Consider the following 18,549-nt stretch of genomic DNA (forward strand, 5'->3'; position numbering starts at 1 on the left):
AGCATTTAAACTCACCTGCATTATATTGATTCCTTAGAGGGGGAAAACCCCTCAAGGCCAGTTCTTTAAAGTGACCTTCCCCAGCTGGTTTTTGTCAAGAAGATAAACCATAGATGCTGAGTTTCCTTGAAAGCTGAAATGTCAAAAGGCTGGTTTGGTTTAAGCGGTTGATGCAGTTAATTATACACCCAAAAGGCCTTTTTTCCCCTCAGGAGTCCAATCATTGCCCTGAAAACAGACGGTAAATACAGACTTAGATGAGCTGGAGTTTTGGATTCGCAATCATCTGAAAAGAATTTCAAGCCCAACAAACCACAAGCACCATTAATATGAATTAAAGATGATCTGGTGGCAAATATATTTTAACAAATACTAATTTGGAGAAATGCACTGCAATCAAAACCAGATTTAGATTTAGTTTAAAACTTTAAAACTAGAATAATGCTGCTCTGCTTTTACTTTGTTTTTGTACCCAGGATGAGCATTTTAAAGTCAAGGTAATATTCTCAATGGATTAAAACATTTAGGGTGACAACTGACAGTCATCAAATTTTAGGTGTGCTACAAAAAAGTCTCTTCCCAAGGCTGATCACATGAGTCACCCTCCTCCCCTGGGAGATTGAGGTACAGGTCTCTCATCACAGGGCAGTTCAGCTTGGTGAGATGGTTGAATGCGAGGACTTCATTAAGCCCCTCTATTGTTAACATCTGGGTTCAGAATGCCTGTTTTCTCTGGTAAATGTTGCCTTGGCTTAACGGGGGATTTTATTACACTATGCCGTTGACATTGGCAGCAGTGGCACGCCTGGCAATGGAAACTGTTCAGCCGGTTCAGGTCACAGGAGATCAATCAAAGCAGGCTGTTACACTGAAACCTTCAATTCTCAGCAGGACAGGGAGGTGAATGTGCATGTGAACTTGTTGAATCAAGTAAGAAGAAAAAAAATCACCAGCTTTCAAGCTGAAGGAAGCACCTTTTCCTGGCCTTTATTTTCTTTATTTCATTCATTTATTTTCCTTTATTAAAAATAAAGGAAAATACTCCACTATGCTTAATTTCCTCTCTCTCTCTGGCCTCCTTCCCCCACTTTGGAGATGTGGTTGTCATGACAACCGCTGAGTCATCCTCCACTGTAAATAGCCATCCTCATATTTAATCTCTGCATGCAGCGAGGCCCTCCGCCATCCAGGCCTGCATTAGCACACGGATGCGACACATTAATTTGCTCTGGGTAGTTCCCGCGATCTGCGAAGGTTATTCCCGGAGAACACGGAGCTGCAGCGGGCTGAGCAGCAGCCACACGGATGGGTAACGTGCCCACCACAGTGAAGCACTGCCTGAGCTATGAGCAACTCATCGAGGACTACCCGTGGCTGAGACGCTGGCTGCAGGAGGACAAGGTGGGCGTCGGTTTTCCTTGTTTTTAATCAGCTGCACATGTTCGGCCACATGACTCCCTCATGACAGAGAGGAGCGCAACAGCAGGCCACCTATGACAGCGCAGATGCTGCTGTAACTAAGGTGGTTAAAAGAAGAAGAAGAAGAAGAACATGCTTGTACCTTTTCCTTAATAAGAGTATTACGTTTGTATTATGTTTGTTTGGGGTAATAAAATACACCCAGTGTCAGTGTTAGGGTGATTTCCAAGATTGCTTTCAAATGAATTCATCACATGCCCGCATATAAAACTGCGCTATTTATATACATTTACATTGTTTACATATATTACTAGCAAGTGATCATCTTAGTTTTAAAGAATCTTTCCTGTGTTAGAATATAAGCTACCCCAGGCTTCATTTGCAGTTATAACGTAGTCTATCAGAGGTAAAAGTCGTGTAGCTGAAACAGTGTCCGCTCCATTTTATTGCTGCATTTTTGAATTTATTTTCACTTTTACTTTATAACGTTTTTGTAATCCAAAGTATGAGTATATTTTACAAATAGTTCATGTGTATGTGTAAAAACATACATTCATTCATAACAGTTAAAGTTAAATTCAGTAAAAGATATTGCAAGCTAAACCACATGCAGTACTGTGCAAAAGTCTTCAGTCAACTCTTGTTTCTGTATATTTTATTTCCAAGGAGCCAGTCTTTTATGTAATGTTTTAACCTAAGGGTTGCTTTTTCACTCATTTTCAGTCCAGTCCTTATACATGACCAGAGGAATGTGTTTTGTTTGTTTGTTACACACTGAGCTATGCATAAAAAGACAGACAACTTAGTAAAGATTGGATTTTAAATTTTATCTGTAGGCACTTTGTTACTAGCACCCATTGCAAAGCCACATAATTTGCTATAATTTCTGTAGTTGACTCTGAAAATGCCAAAGATAACAATGTTTGACAGGCATAAAATAGTAATTTTGCACCAACAAGGTGATTCCCAAAGAGCTTCTAGCTTAAAACTTGGCATATCTCTGCATGGTGTGTAGTGTAGCCTTAAAAAATTGAAGAAACTAGTCAAGTGGATAAAAGAGGAAATGTCACACCTAGAAAAACCATCTACGGTAGTTAAACAGTATCTGTTCCTCTTCTCTAATTAGTCAGGATAAAATGTGGAAAAGAACTGACACGGGAACTGAGAGATACATCTGCCTCTATACTTAATCTATCTACTGTTCACTGAAGTCTCAATGGAAGAGTGGCAATGCTGAGGTATGCCAAATTACACAAGAATTGCAAAAGTCATTCACTATGTATGGAGGAGGTCAGGAGAAAGATACAACAGACTGTTGTACCTGTCTCCTGTCCAGCTATCTGTAAAACACGAATGATCCTCAGTCATGGTTTGGGACTGGATTTCAGCCAATGGTGTTTGGGATCTTGTCAAAATTGAATTATTAGCCCAGAAAAGTACCATCAGATTTTAATCCACCATGCATTACCACCTAGAAAGGGTCTGATTGGGAATACCGTCATTTTTCAAAATGAAAATCATCCCAAGCACACTGCCAGTGTAGTGAAAGCATACCTGGATAGAAAAACACACAGTGGAACACTATCAATCATGGATTGGCCTCCCCAGAGCCGAGACATCAACATTATTGAAACAGTTAAAGCAGTGTGGGATAATCTTGATAGAGAATCAAACAAAAGGCAGCCAACATCCAAAGAGAGGTTTTGAATGTCTTTCAAGAAGCCTGGAGAACTATTCCTGAAGACTAAAATAAATTACAAGAAAGCTTGTCTAGAAGAGTTAAAGCTGTATTGAAGAACAAAGGTGGTCAAATCAAGCATTCACATTCAAGCTTGTTAGAACTGCACAAACACTGTTTTCGTCTTATACACTCTGTTTCCATCTATGTTTGCACAAGTTTCAGAAAACAGCTGCATCTATTTTCCCTTTTTCTAGTAAAATATAAAGAAACAAGGGGTAGCTGGACACTTTTGCACAGACTGTATATTTCACGTGTGTGCTCAGTTTGTTCTGAATAAATATTTGAAGGTAATCTTCCAATATTATTTGTTAGCTTTAGCTCTTTACCCTTGAAAACTTACAGAGATTAGATTAAAAATTGAAGCCCTGAACTGAGCGGATTCTTTCACATTTCAGGCCTGCTTGTAGAACAAAGTGACTGGGTTTGCATCAGAAGTTCGTGAGGGTGGTCTCTTCCAGTGCAGCTACCCTTGCAAAAACCTGGAAACTATTGTAATGGTTGTCAAAGCACAACTTTACTGCTATATACTGAGGTGTCAAAACTACAGAGGAGGTCATCAGATGCCGTCTTTATAGAAGAAAGAGTTAAGCTGGGATTTCTGTTAGCTTTCCTTGTTTCACTGCTCCCCACTGGAAAAAACGTAAATGGATATTTTTGCCAGCTATAGTCAGATATGTGGTCTTCATATTCTGCTTAAATATCACTGTCACTAGGTTCATATTGTAATCTTTAAGGTCTGTTGAGGTTTTGCATTTAGTTCAACAAGGGTCTTTTTCTTTAAAATTATAAGGTTGAGATCAGGAAAAAAAATACCTTGATCCTCAGAATATTCCTTGCGGTTTTAGTGGAGTTACTCTAACCCTTCTTCCCAGCCTTTCCTCTGTGTCACATCTCATGAGTTTGCATCTTAATGACATAGCAAGCTTATATTTGGATTCTAAAGTTTCAGCTGGGTTGAGGTTGAAAGTTATTCATGTTAGAAATAACATGACCTGGAGCATCCCAAGGTAAAAGGATGGCTGACTTTTCAGTGTTCTGTGTCCTGTTGAGCGGTGTTTCTCTTTTTATTTATTTATTTTTTTTTCCCCATTTGATATTTTCCCAGACAATTACAGGACATGCCTATCCAGAGTTTGTTAAAATTGTTGAAGTTGGGCCAAGAGATGGACTTCAAAATGAAAAGGTATACTCTGCCATTACAATCACAAACCTTGTTTATATTTATGGGTACCTTTGTTTTCTATTACTATACACAATCCTCCCTGGAAACTCCCATTTTTTCTATACATATAACAATTCATAACATATGGGTTGTGTGCCATAATTGCTAGAAGCATATGTTTCACATTTTCTTTGAAATTGAATAGGAAAGATGACACAGCTTCTGGCTGAGTTCACTCTCTTTACCTACCGCTTAGAGATTATACTGGATGGGGGGATGCAATTTTATTTCTACAACATATTATCTGAAATTTGGCATATAGCAAAGCTATCTCAGAGTTTTCAGCAAGTGCAAGATTGATCATGTCAAATGTGGCTATCTGTGTAAATAACACACAGCACAGCAAAATAATAATCCATATATCTGTTTGTTACATCTCCAACTGCATCATGAGAGGACTCAAATACTGAATAAGCTATTTCAATTTCATTTTTCCACAGGAGATTGTTCCAACTGGGGTGAAAATCCAGCTGATAGATATGCTCTCAGGAACAGGCCTGTCTGTGATCGAGGCCACCAGCTTTGTCTCTTCAAAGTGGGTACCGCAGGTAAGAATTCTTCTTTTTGAACTGCAATTGAGTGCTGAGTGATTTATTAGGGCCTCTTTCTTGCCCGCATCAGGAAAATCTGCTCCTCTAGCATCCTTGTTGGAGCTGCAGATGGTTTTGGAGAAAGTATTTTATTTGTTTTATAGTCTTCTCAATCAAATTGTACCCCTATTTACTACTTGGAAAAAAAGTCAGACGTTAACACGTGTCTCTTTTTGTACTGAGAAAAATTATAATTAATTTGATCTTTAATGCTGCCTTTAAACGTGTGAAAGCATTTGTGAATTTCCAGGAACATGTTAAGATGTTATTATGTTATTACCTTACCTATGTTATTGCCTGTTATGTTATTAACTTTAACATCTAATTAATATATCTTCCCCCCTTTATTTAGATGGCAGACCACACTGATGTACTCAGAGGAATCCAGAAAGCATCTAATGTTCAGTATCCTGTTTTGACACCTAACTTGCAAGGCTTTCAGGATGCTGTAAGCATGAATTTTCACTTCAGCGTAATGACCTGTGCTATATACCTTTACTTATATAATTCATCATGTTTACTCAAGCTTGTCAGTTTGAGTTAACTGTTGGCACTACATTGTTTTTATTAAAATAGTTCCTGCACTTACGTTAGCGTGACTCACAGTTTGTTTTCTCTGGCGATTTAAGGTTGCAGCTGGTGCTACTGAAGTGGCTGTGTTTGGGTCGGCATCTGAAACCTTCAGTAAAAAAAATATTAACTGTTCTGTTGATGAAAGTATGCTGAGGTTTGAGGAAGTCATCAACGCTGCCAAAAAGCGACAAATTCCAGTTCGAGGGTTAGTATTCTGGCTATTAATTGTCTGCTACAAAAATGAAAACACATTTCAGATTTCCCTTGATTTCTGAGCTTCACACAGATTTTCACTTTTCCCCATAGGAAAACAGGGCAGATGAACATACTGCAGTTTTTATATAGAAGAAAACACACAGTTCAGTAATGATACTGTTATAGCAAAGTTCCAGATGTTCACCAGGGCTATATCTATGCATTAGTAAACCACAAGTCCAGATGAAGTAAACCAAACAGGCTAACTTTTACTAATGTGGGCCTTTTATCATACATGGAAATTTAAAATATTTATATATTTTTTAATTATATGAACTGCTTTGTCCATAAAGGACACCAAAACACTAACAAGCTTCTGGACACATTGGACCCAATTCAGTTTTTTTGAAGAGCACACTATAGTATAGAAAATATTCAACAGCTTCTGACGTTTTTTTGTTGACAGTTGCTGAAACTGACAAAATAAAGATACTTGTTTAACTTTATCTTCTCAGGTATGTTTCTTGTGCCCTTGGGTGTCCCCATGAGGGACACATTGAACCTTCCAAAGTGGCAGAGGTAGGATAATTCTTTACACTTACAGGCCTTTTAAAACATGTCTATTCATTTATTTAAATTATCTAAACTAAACTGAATTTTTTCTTGAGATGTTGTTCTGGTTTTGTTTTTCAGGTTGTTTTTTTTTTTATTTTTACTTGTTTTTCTTGGAATTAATTAATTTTGTGGATGTCAGTGCTTAAAACCACAACAGAAATTTTCATATTCTTTCCATAAGCACAGATTGAATTAACTGAAGAAATGTCAAATATAGCATTTATATTCTCCATTTTACTGCCTAACCAAACATAATATGGTACTTATATTTGGAGAAATTGTTCTTTTACTATGTAATCCTCTTATAAAGAGAGCATTTTCTATATTTTTATTATTTTTAGGTGGCAAAGAGATTATATGAAATGGGCTGTTATGAGATTTCCTTGGGAGACACCATTGGTATTGGTACTCCAGGTTCTATGCTTAAGATGCTGCAGAGGGTGATGAAGGATGTGCCCATCAATGCGCTTGCAGTTCACTGCCATGACACCTATGGGCAAGCACTGCCCAACATCCTTACTGCACTCCAGGTAAGAACACTGGTATTGTGTGGCCAGTAGTCTCAAAAGTACTTATGCTTCTGCCCATGATGATTTGGTTTCTTACGTTATTGTTATTATTGTTGCTATAAATATTATCTCCAAGAAAACAAGAAGTTATAATGGTTCACTGCCATGACACCTATGGGCAAGCACTGCCAGCATTCTTAGTGAACTCCAGATAAGAACCCCTAAGATGTGGTATGGCCAGTAGTCTTAGAACCATCCGAGAAATTGCTAATGATCTAATGATGATTAGATTTTTTATTCATTGTTATTTAAAGTTATTGCTATTACTGCAGTTGTTAATATTATGAGTAATGTAGCAACAGAAAGAGCTCTTAAGTCGAAAGTACAGCAAAGTCTTTGTTAAAGCAGTTAGCTTGACAAACAAAGAGAGCAGATGGAAATCTGAAAAGAAATCAAATAGACAGTCTAGTGTGTTTAACTAGAGAACTATTAGATGATAAAAGCAACAGATAACACTTGTTGAGGATCAGCTTGTGACACTAGAACTTTTATTACTCTCGTGTGTAGATTATATAGTTGGCTTTCCAAGCTTCATTACAGTCATGCATGTGAGTAGCTTAATGATGCAAATAGTGATTGTGGAAACTGGTTAATACATCCATTGTGCATTATAAACAGTTTCTATATAATATCTTAATAAAAGAACCCTTAATGTTAATAATAATAATAATAATAATAATAATAATGATAATAATAATAATAATAATAATAACTTTATTTATAAAGCGCTTTTAAACAAAGTGCTGTACAGCTATTTGAAACTAAAAAGATGAATAAATAAAAGGGATAAATAGCAGTACAAGTAAAAACACAATACAAGTTAAAAACAATAAGAATTTAAAAACTAAAAGACATAGAATTAAGACATGTAAGATAGGGTGAACAGATGTGTCTTCAACTTAGTTTTAAAAACCTCCACCGAGCATGCCTGCCTAATATTTAGATGGAGGTTGTTCAATTCAATTCAATTCAATTTTATTTATATAGCGCCAAATCACAACAAAAGTCGCCTCAAGGCGCTTTATATTGTACAATAGATCGCACAATAATAAATACAGAGAAAACCCCAACAATCATATCATATGACCCCCTATGAGCAAGCACTTTGGCGACAGTGGGAAGGAAAAACTCCCTTTTAACAGGAAGAAACCTCCGGCAGAACCAGGCTCAGGGAGGGGCGGCCATCTGCTGCGACCGGTTGGGGTGAAAGAAGGAAAACAGGATGAAAGACATGCTGTGGAAGAGAGACAGAAATTAATAACAGATATGATTCGATGCAGAGGGTCTATTAACACATAGTGAGTGGCTGGAAAGGAAAAACTCAGTGCATCATGGGAATCCCCGGCAGCCTACATCTATTGCAGCATAACTAAGGGAGGATTCAGGGTCACCTGGTCCAGCCCTAACTATATGCTTTAGAAAAAAGGAAAGTTTTAAGCCTAATCTTGAAAGTAGAGATAGTGTCTGTCTCCCGAATCCAAACTGGAAGCTGGTTCCACAGAAGAGGGGCCTGAAAACTGAAGGCTCTCCCTCCCATTCTACTTTTAAATACTCTAGGAACAACAAGTAGGCCTGCAGAGCGAGGCGAAGTGCTCTAATAGGGTGATATGGTACCACAAGGTCATTAAGATAAGATGGGGCCTGATTATTTAAGACCTTGTATGTGAGGAGCAGGATTTTGAATTCAATTCTGGATTTAACAGGAAGCCAATGAAGGAAGCCAAAACAGGAGAAATATGTTCTCTCTTCCTAGTCCCTGTCAGTACCCTTGCTGCAGCATTTTGGATTAGCTGAAGACTTTTCAGGGAGTTTTTAGGACATCCTGATAATAAAGAATTACAGTAGTCCAGCCTGGAAGTAATGAAGGCATGAACTAGTTTTTCAGCATCACTCTGAGACAGGATATTTCTAATTTTAGAGATGTTGCGCAAATGGAAGAAAGCAGTCTTACATATTTGTTTAATATGTGCGTTAAAGGACATGTCCTGGTCAAAAATGACTCAAGGTTCCTCACAGTGTTACTGGAGGCCAAGGTAATGCCATCCAGAGTAAGAATCTGGTTAGATACCATATTTCTAAGATTCTCAGGGCCGAGTACAATAACCTCAGTTTTATCTGAATTAAGAAGCAGAAAGTTAGCGGCCATCCAGGTCTTTATGTCTTTAAGACATTCCTGCAGTTTAACTAATTGGTGTGTGTTACCTGGCTTCATGGATAGATAGAGCTGCGTGTCATCTGCATAGCAGTGAAAATTTATGCTATGTCTTCTAATGATGCTGCCTAGGGGAAGCATGTATAATGTAAATAGAATTGGTCCTAGCACTGAACCCTGTGGAACACCATAATTGACCTTAGTGTGTGCAGAGGACTCCCCATTTACTTGAACAAATTGGAGTCTATTAGATAGATATGATACAAACCACTGCAGCGCAGTACCTGTAATACCTACAGCATGTTCTAATCGCTCTAATAGGATATTATGATCAACAGTATCAAACGCAGCACTAAGGTCTAGCAGGACAAGCACAGAGATGAGTCCACTGTCAGAGGCCATAAGAAGATCATTTGTAACCTTCACTAAAGCTGTTTCTGTGCTGTGATGAGCTCTGAAACCTGAGTGAAACTCTTCAAATAAGCCATTCCTCTGCAGATGATCTGTTAGCTGTTTGACAACTACTCTTTCAAGGATTTTTGATATGAAAGGAAGGTTGGAGATTGGCCTGTAATTAGCTAAGACAGCTGGGTCTAGAGATGACTTTTTGAGTAAAGGTTTAACTACAGCCAGCTTGAAGGCCTGTGGTACATAGCCGATTATTAGAGATAGGTTGATCATACTTAAGATCGAAGAATTAATTAATGGCAGGACTTCTTTGAGCAGTCTTGTTCCACAAGAATGGGGCACGAAAAGAAAAAGCACGCTCTCCAGCTGTCTTTTTTCTGGCTCTAGGAACCTGTAGAAGGCCAGAGTCCTGAGATCGTAGAGCACGGGATGGAACATAAAGGTGTAAAAGGTCGGAGAGGTATGAAGGTGCCAATCCATTTACAGCCTTGTAGGTGAGCAGCAGGACCTTAAAATCTGCTCGAACCTGACAAGGTAGCCAGTGAAGAGATCTCAGAACAGGGGTGATGTGCTCAAATTTCCCAGTTCTTGTTAAAATGCGAGCAGCTGCGTTTTGCACCATCTGTAGACCTCTGAAACTTTTCTTTGGAAGCCCAGAAAGAAGAGCGTTACAATAATCAATACGTGAAGACACAAATGCATGAACAAGAACCTCTGCCATGTCACTTGACAAAGCTTGTCTGATTTTGGCTATGTTCCTCAAATGATAAAAGGCAGTCTTTGTTATCTCTTTTACATGAGACTCGAAGGAGACACGCCCAAGTTTTTTACCTTGTCCCTGCAATGTATGGCACTGTCATCAATTTTCAAGATGAAATTTTGGGACAAGTGCTGAAATTTTTGTGGTCCAATGACCATCCACTTTGTCTTATCAGTATTTAGGAGCAAGAAATTATCAGATAACCAGCCCCTAATTGCAGATATACAAGATTCTAGTTTAGAGACTTCAGCACAATTTCCAATGGTTAGAGGAACATAAAGCTGCAGGTCATCAGCGTAACAATGAAAAGTTACATTAAAAGAACGTAAAAGAACACCAAGAGGCAGCAGATACATAGAAAACAGCAATGGTCCAAGTACGGAGCCCTGAGGGACCCCATGCCTCACTGCACAGGTCTCGGAGAGATCATTATTAAAACTAACAGTCTGAGACCTCCCAGACAGGTAGGATCGCATTCATGATATTGTAATATGTAATATAATGTTGGGTTCATATTACTCAATGTATTTGTTCCTGTGTCTGATGAGATAGACACTGGGCTGGATTAGAGAATAATATAGTCAAGTACTTTTGCAATTAGTGCTAGGAATAACCTGCTGGATGCATTAATGTAATTATTGTTGTAATTCATTTTTGGTGATTATTGAAGTTGTCACTTGATAGATGAGAAGTCTTTTGCCTGTTTCTGTAATGACACTGTAAGGCATCCTTAATTCTGCATCTGTCATCAAGTACATGACAGGATTATCTTATTTAATGCCCTACATCTTTCTGGTAAACCAGCTTTTGTGCAGCTATTTCATAAGTCTAAAATTAGACATAAAAGACATTAACAATGACAGCAAACAGTCAAAAACTAAAAACAAACATTTAAAAGTAAATTAAGTTTGCTAACGGAAGTCAATAAAGGAAGGGTACTAGCTCCAGGACTATTGAAAGGTGGGTAGGGTAGGAACTGTGAATTATGGAAAAATTCTCTGAACCTAACAGGCAGCCAAGAGGGATCTTTAAAAACAGAGGCAATCAGACACAGTTCAGCTAATTTGTTGGTGTGATTGGAGGGCGTGGAGGTCTCTGAACAAGCAGAAAGGTAAAACAGTTCAAAGATCTGAGTGAATAAAGGGATAATATAAAGCCTGACAACTCTGGGAGGACAGATGTGCCCCACACCTCTGTTGTGAGACAAAAACCTTCAGATTCTTGTGGGAGAGACATAAAAAGTGCTAACACTTTTAAGTGGAGAAGTCTGTGTTAAGCTTACAAATGCTGGTGAAGAGGAAGCCCCCTTCCCTCAGTTTGTAGTGTAGATTCTCCTTTTGGACAAGCACAAGACAGCAATGCATCATCCTCTTGATCCCCATATCCTCTCATGTTAAATTGTCTGACAGCTTTACTTTCTGCTTTCCCAGTGGCTTGGCAAGGATTTGGGGTACCTTTGCCTTCACATGGACATCCCTCTCCCTGTGATGAATATGAATGTTCTCGTGGAGAACCACAGACCGATTATGGATAAATGCCCGGCCTTTGCATAAATCAATGTAGTTACTCATGATGACATGAAGAGGAGCAACCAGATGTGGAGGCAAAATAGAGGTGGTGATTCTTGTTCCAGGATATCATTCAACTTTCTGCCAGCATCATAGAGATCACAGGTTTTTGTTTTTTTAGGTTGATTTTAAATCATTATCCCTGCTGGGAAGCATCATTTGTTAAGCTTCTTCCAATCCATCTTTTTAGACACTTTTCAGCTCACATGCTACAGTCCATTGAAATACAGTGTCCTTTCTTTGCAACGAGAAAAAGAAAAATTATTTTTATTTTCCACTGGAGTCAGGAAGAAGGAAGCCAAATAATGTAATATATCAATAAGACTGATGTATAGTCATTTTGGCCATATATGCCATTTTGAAATGATGTAAAACTTTTTATTGCAAACTTTTATTTTAGAGTATTTTAGAGTTTAAAAAAATACTGGAATGTCTGAAATCCTGGGGAAATCCAAAATACTCGGGAAATCAGGCCTTAAAATATTGTAGTTTTTAAAAAGCGCACATATCTAGCCTGAGCTTTAATGACAGTCTGTCAGTCTATGGCATGATGAATGTGTTCTCTGTTATGTATGTGTAGGCTACAATGGGACACACAGAGAACCAGAAACCATCAGTCAACGAGGAAAATCGGCATTAAGAAACATGATCTAAGCTTCCCCACAAAGCAAGATGATTCAAAAACTGCCTTCAAAAAGAAAAAAAAATCCCAGAATCTTAATGAACTTAACGTTATGTATTGTACAGTTAAAGTTATACACTCTATAAGTGCATTTGGGTTGTGAATCTTTGTGAAGGAGCTGTTGTTGGGGCATTTGTCACCACTTTGCCTGTTGCAAGCGAGTGAACCTGACATATATCCAAACATAAAACAGAGGCAATGCAGGTAGGGCTGTATCAGTTTTACTGGAGCGCATTGTCACAGCAGAGGAGGAAGCACACTGGGGGCTGGGTGGGTCAACAGATGTGAGGAGGTCAGCACAAAGGCTCACCTATTCAGTGTCTATTGGACAAAGCGACTGAGAGCTAGGTGGATAGAAGGGCCCTGGGGGGGGGGCTTCTAGCTCGTCTGCCGCTTGGCTGTTGAACTTTCTGACAATGGCGTGCTTAAAGGCCAGTGGAAAATGATCCTTTCATTCGCTCTGTGGTGAGCATGTGATGAATGGTGCTGCAGCTGCAGACGCAGCTCTAGAAACGTCTACTCAAGTACTTTATTTTACTCAACTGTAAACAGTGTGAATATAGTATTTATGCTTCAGTTTGCACAAATCACTGCATGACTGCAAATGTAATGTGTAAATGAAATCATTCATTTACAGTCCTGTAGTCCAGGATCACCCAAGATAGCAAAGAGCTGGGAACATTTAATTCACTAATGTTACACATCTGCTAAAAAAACTGTTTTTCAGTTGTGAAACTTGCAGTTGAACACTTATCCCTTCTAATAATTATGATGGAATTAATCTAATATTGTACTTCTCTGGTATAATTTATGGCCAAACATTGTTCAGAAAGGCAGCTGTTCCATGTCATGTAAAGAAGCAAATATTTTAAGGTTAAATCTGATTCGGGATGGCTTTGAAAAAAAAAAAAAAGTACAGAGAGATGGTGAAATTCCTGCGTGGATCATATTTACAATGATTCATCGCAGCTGCCCCATGGCCACAAGAAATAATAGCAGCCAGGGATATTTAGCTCACCATTTGCTCACCCATAAACAAGTAGGAAATGAAAGATTTTATCATAGTTTTTCATTACTGTGTGCCAGAACTCCACACCACCAACTGGGAGAGAAATGAATTCCCCCAGTGCTGTCAGCCCTGAGTCACCTCTTTTGTTCCCGATAAAGACATTCCTTAGTCTTTGTACCTTTTTTCAGGAGGTCTAGGGGGCCTTTGTTACAAACCTACCCTGGCAGGTCACACAATGACAATGTATGTACTTAGATTTCACAGGCTTGGCAAGGAAAATTATTTAATCTTACCTGCAATTTTGGTGTATTGTGTACTACTGCAGCTGGGGAATACAGTATAACCTGTCTGGGCTCACACTAGAGATCTCTACTGACAATAACATCCATCTGCAGTATTTTCTTTTGTCTCCATAAATGAGGCACTTTTCAGCCTTAGTTTACCAACATATTTTACTAACATTCAGTTACCTAGTAAAGCTGTGTTGAGCAGTGTGTTGATAACTTTAGTGCAACTTTATGTTGGCTTCTTTGACTGATTGGTAGAAGTTATAATGGACCGTTATAAAGGATCTTTATCAGAATCATTTTATCTTGTGAATGGCAATTTGCTATTTCAAAGAGTGAAATCCGCTCTGAATCAAAGCCACTGATGATACTGTCTGTTGAGTAAACGAGCAAAATCAATTTCAGCTAAACTAGAAAATATTTATTATAGATTATAAACTTTTTTTTAAAATGAGCCCTTGTGACATACTCGAATATATATTTAAAAGACAACCGTAAAACCCACATAAAAACCACAAAAGGACAAAATATTACAGTAAAAGAAAATTTATTTTTCCCTTTTCTGTATTTTTAGGGTTTATTTTACTTTTTTTTTTTTAAAGCTTATATGCTTTTAACATGTATGTAAAGGAAGCAACACTGATGTAATAAATGTGTCAAAAAGCTCATTTTCATCTGGAGCCCCTGGGAAGATTGCTGTTATACAAAATAAATAAAAACAGATGAAGAGCTGAAATATAAATGTTTATTATTTAAAATCAATACATAATTTAATTAGCAAGTAAGTAAATTCCAGAAAAATTGATTATCTGTGAATTTATTTTTTTATATTTTTTCTTCAGTTCCAACCAAATTCATGTTTTAAGGTGATAAATATGTTATATTATTATTAGTAGTAGTAGTAGTAGTAGTAGTATTTTTAGTATTCATTTACATTATATTAAAAATAGGATTGCATATTAAAGTTGAATAACTTTATATTTGTCACATCACATTAGTCAAACTTTATTTTCTTTTGGAAATGATGACATAAAATGTGATTTATTTATTCTTTAAGTGCTTGTTTGCCTTTCGCTGTCCGGGGTTCGCTCCCTTATTTAACGGGCTCCTCGAAAGAAGTGATATATGTGTCAGCACGGGATCCGTGACAGTTTCTGTCAGCCTTCCAGTTTATGTAGTTGTGGGTGAAGCATCACTGCTTTGTGTCCTTCGCTGAATGCACACTCTCTCTTTCGCTCGCTCTGTGACGCAGTTATAAAACCAAAATGGGAGCTTGTCCATCTTCAGCCTCGTCCACTCAGAGCGCAGAATGTAAACAAGCTTATCCCAAATCATGCAAGTTTGAAAATGCTCCGTGTCTTTACCCAGGAATGCATTGTTTTTATATAGCCGCAGTTCACTCAGTATGGCTTTTTAACACTGAGCACACATCTGGTTTCTGGGTAGTGTGAACCTAACTGAGCATTGGCGAGCCCGAGCCGCTGACCACCAGTTCCTGCGTGATTAGTGTCCAGGGGTACGGGGCACGCTGCTGAAAGGGTTTGTTCTGTTCCTCTCGGAAACAGTACGCTGAATACCTGTGATCTTATAGCTAGAAGCGAGAGGATTGGCATGGCAGATTACAACTCTGTGTTTATACTACAAAAAATTCTGCCTAGTACAATATCCTGCTCTGGCTTTAACCAAGGTCTGGAAATCTCGTGCACTGCACACACCGGTGTAGATCTCCTCCTCCTTCTACCCACCTCCTCCTCTTCCCTTGCCAACATAAACAGCAATTACGGCTGGCTCAGACAGCCCCCTGAAAGAAGTAGGTTTTTGTCTGGAGGAAAAGCAACCAATTAGCATCATTGTTCCAAAAAAGCAATAGAGATTCTTTTAATTTAACTTGCTTGGTCCTGCTCTGTGGGGTACAAGTCCTTCATGACCCAGTGCCACTGAGAGGATCAGTGTGTTAATTTTGTCTCACTGTAGGATCCTCTGACATCTGGTTCTACCACGGAAGCTGGAAAACATCTTTAATATTCTCATGACAATCCCAGGGACATGTGGAAAACATCCCAAGACCTTAGTCCATAATGACTCTGAAAACTGAAGGCCTGTCTTGGTGTGAAAACAAAGGTTTTATTCATGAATGGGTCGCGCACGTCTATGGCAAGAACTGTGACTGTGTGTCTTTGAGTAATATGTGCATTCAGAGAAAGAGTAAAATGTGTTTCTGTAAATTTCAATGTCAACATCGAGCTGCAACAAAAGCACTGGAGTACTGTTTCCTGGGCAGTCTTTTATAATGTTGGGTAAGCTGTCCAACAAAAGCAACGGATTGAGAAGAACAACTGAAAACGCATCATTAATTTTCATATGGAGGCCAGGCGCTCGCTATCGTCAGCAGTAAAAAAAGGAAAAACTTTCCCACAAATTTCTGCAGTAATGTTTGTCGTGAGCGCTGGTGAGCCAAAAGAACACGTAGTAGAGTACACAACTTGAATTTTATCTCTTGTATATTCTTACATTCCTGTAAACAAAGAGGCCCTTAGAAAGGAGAAACATTTGTAATCAAGGAGATCAGCGAAATAGTTTGCCATTAATGATTTTTTTGTAGCACATGTCCATTTGTGTACAAATGCATTAAGTTTATTGGCACGGTTTGATTGGACACTAAGCGGCCAAGGGAAAAAAATGTCTTCTCGATGTGGCAAGAAAGTGAATCCCCATGGTTAAGAGCAGAGTCGTACTGTAAAAACACGAGTAACCAGGACAATCAGAAACATATGAAATGTTCTGCTCAGCCTTTATAATATTCCTGTCATATGAACAAGGCCATAATTATGTGGTGCTGGTGGTTTGAGCTGACAAAGAGGATGACTAAGCCATACTGCGGGACATTCTGTGCCCACTCATCTTCAAGCCTTAAGCCCACGGTTCTCAGAAACAGCTGTAAAACACAACCACAGGCCTGGCAAGGTGCGCGGCACCAGGCAGAACAATCCAATAGAACAAAGATCTTTGTTCCTGGATTTTACCTGACGTGAAGTCTTTCACGGCTTTGCTGAATGCCTCTGTTGTTTGTCCTTGCAGATGGGGGTCTCTGTGGTGGATTCTGCAGTAGCTGGCCTGGGAGGATGCCCTTACGCTCGGGGTTCATCTGGCAACGTTTCCACAGAGGATGTTCTCTACATGCTTCATGGCATGGGCATTGAAACAGTAAGTATGACTTCACTGTCTGGTGTGTATGTACGCTTGTGTCTAATCTCAGCAAAACCAAAGTTATACAATTTTTCAGAGCTCATTTACATAAACACATCGTTCTGCAAACATACTGCCCTGTAACAGTTTATTTGATCATATTAGTGGTTCTACATAACTTGTGCAAGACTGTGGTGTTGCACACACATCTCAGGAACAATTTATTTAACAATTCCTACCCCTGCTGGTAGAAAAGATTCACTGCGGGTTAATTTTCTGTCACCTGTTGCACGTCTTCTTTTAATTTCAGTGACAAAACCTTAAACTTGCCATTTCTTTTTTGCCTTGCTCTTATTATATTCATTGCACTGTAACTGATGCTGGAATGTTTTTGCAGGGTGTGAACATTGCCAAAGTCATAGAGGCTGGTTCCTTCATCTGCAGTGCTTTATCTCGCAAGACAAACTCCAAGGTTGCCCAAGCAAGAAGCACAGCCTGCTGTGATGAGTCTCTGTAATGGAACGTCTTTAAATATTTTAGTCTGTTCCCTTAAAAGTGCTTCCCCATTGTTGTTGCCTTCAGATTTGTTGCCTATCTGTCTGTATTTGAACTACATTGTTCCATGTATCTCTTGTATGTCATCTAAATAATATTGAAAACTATCTCATTTTTATTTTTTTACTTTATTGTTCATTTCCAGTCTATATTTGCCATCTGAGTACCTTTATAATCTGCTGAACACGTGCATCTTTCTTGGCTTAGTTTTCGCTCTGCACAGTTTGATATAACAAAAGCAAGCGTCGACCACACTGAATGGAAAGTGACAGGAAGCTGGTAATTATCAAGAGGAGTATTCATTTGTGATCGAGGTTTGTGTTGACGGCTCGATAATTTATGATCTGGGTCACTTTTATTAGTTTGCATTGATCAGTGGCCTTATAAAATTATGTAACAGCGTATTATAATCCTACGTGTATGAGTGCCTCCATATGCACCTTGCTTCTCTGAAGACCTTTTGTGATTTCCTGTGAACTTGTATAAATAATTCAAAATAAGACAACTCTCAGATTACCACAAAGATAGCATTTTAAAGGAGGCACAGATGAGTTTTTGCCATCAGGTTTGCCAAAGATCCCTTAAAAAGTTCCCCTTTATAGTCTTTTTTTTGTATTTCAGAATTTTACCATGACATAAACTACCGTCTGAGACAATTGTCTCTGTAAAGTCAAATGTCCTTTCAATTTTTGTCATCTTTACACCCTGCTGTGCAATCTGTAAATCAGAAAGTAAAGAATAAAAAAAATCTATTGTGAGCTCTTCTGTCCTGTTCCTCTGGCTTTCTTTCCTACGGCTTAATTGCATTCACCTTACGTCCCTGTTTTCAAAAATCAGACTAATTAGGATGCCAGCATGATGCCAACTGGGAAAGAAAAGCACTCCACACTAATGAATAGATGTTGGATTTGCATAAGTGTATTAAAATGTGATAATTGTCTGCCCATGGCGGTCCATCTTAATCACGTAACAAAAAAGAAAATTATGCATTCATGTGCAGTTGCACGCAGACTCAGTC

General features: G+C 38.6%; 1 protein-coding gene across 2 annotated transcripts; it reads left to right on the forward strand.

Moving 5' to 3' along the window:
- The first annotated feature begins 1,131 nt into the window (after nt 1-1,131).
- hmgcll1 (3-hydroxymethyl-3-methylglutaryl-CoA lyase-like 1) lies at nt 1,132-18,234 on the forward strand. Of its 2 annotated transcripts, XM_031742965.2 has the most exons (9): nt 1,132-1,401; nt 4,266-4,343; nt 4,823-4,930; nt 5,325-5,420; nt 5,602-5,750; nt 6,256-6,319; nt 6,697-6,885; nt 16,869-16,994; nt 17,374-18,234. In XM_031742965.2, the coding sequence occupies exons 1-9, from the start codon at nt 1,306-1,308 to the stop codon at nt 17,491-17,493; spliced, it is 1,026 nt and encodes a 341-aa protein (XP_031598825.1). In that variant the 5' UTR covers nt 1,132-1,305; the 3' UTR covers nt 17,494-18,234. The 2 variants fall into 2 exon arrangements, with proteins under 2 accessions (XP_031598825.1, XP_039477448.1); XM_039621514.1 differs by lacking the exons at nt 16,869-16,994; nt 17,374-18,234 and adding an exon at nt 11,675-11,817.
- The last annotated feature ends 315 nt before the right edge of the window (nt 18,235-18,549 follow it).

The sequence above is a fragment of the Oreochromis aureus genome, linkage group 13, assembly GCF_013358895.1.
Source record: "Oreochromis aureus strain Israel breed Guangdong linkage group 13, ZZ_aureus, whole genome shotgun sequence".
NCBI lineage: Eukaryota > Metazoa > Chordata > Actinopteri > Cichliformes > Cichlidae > Oreochromis > Oreochromis aureus.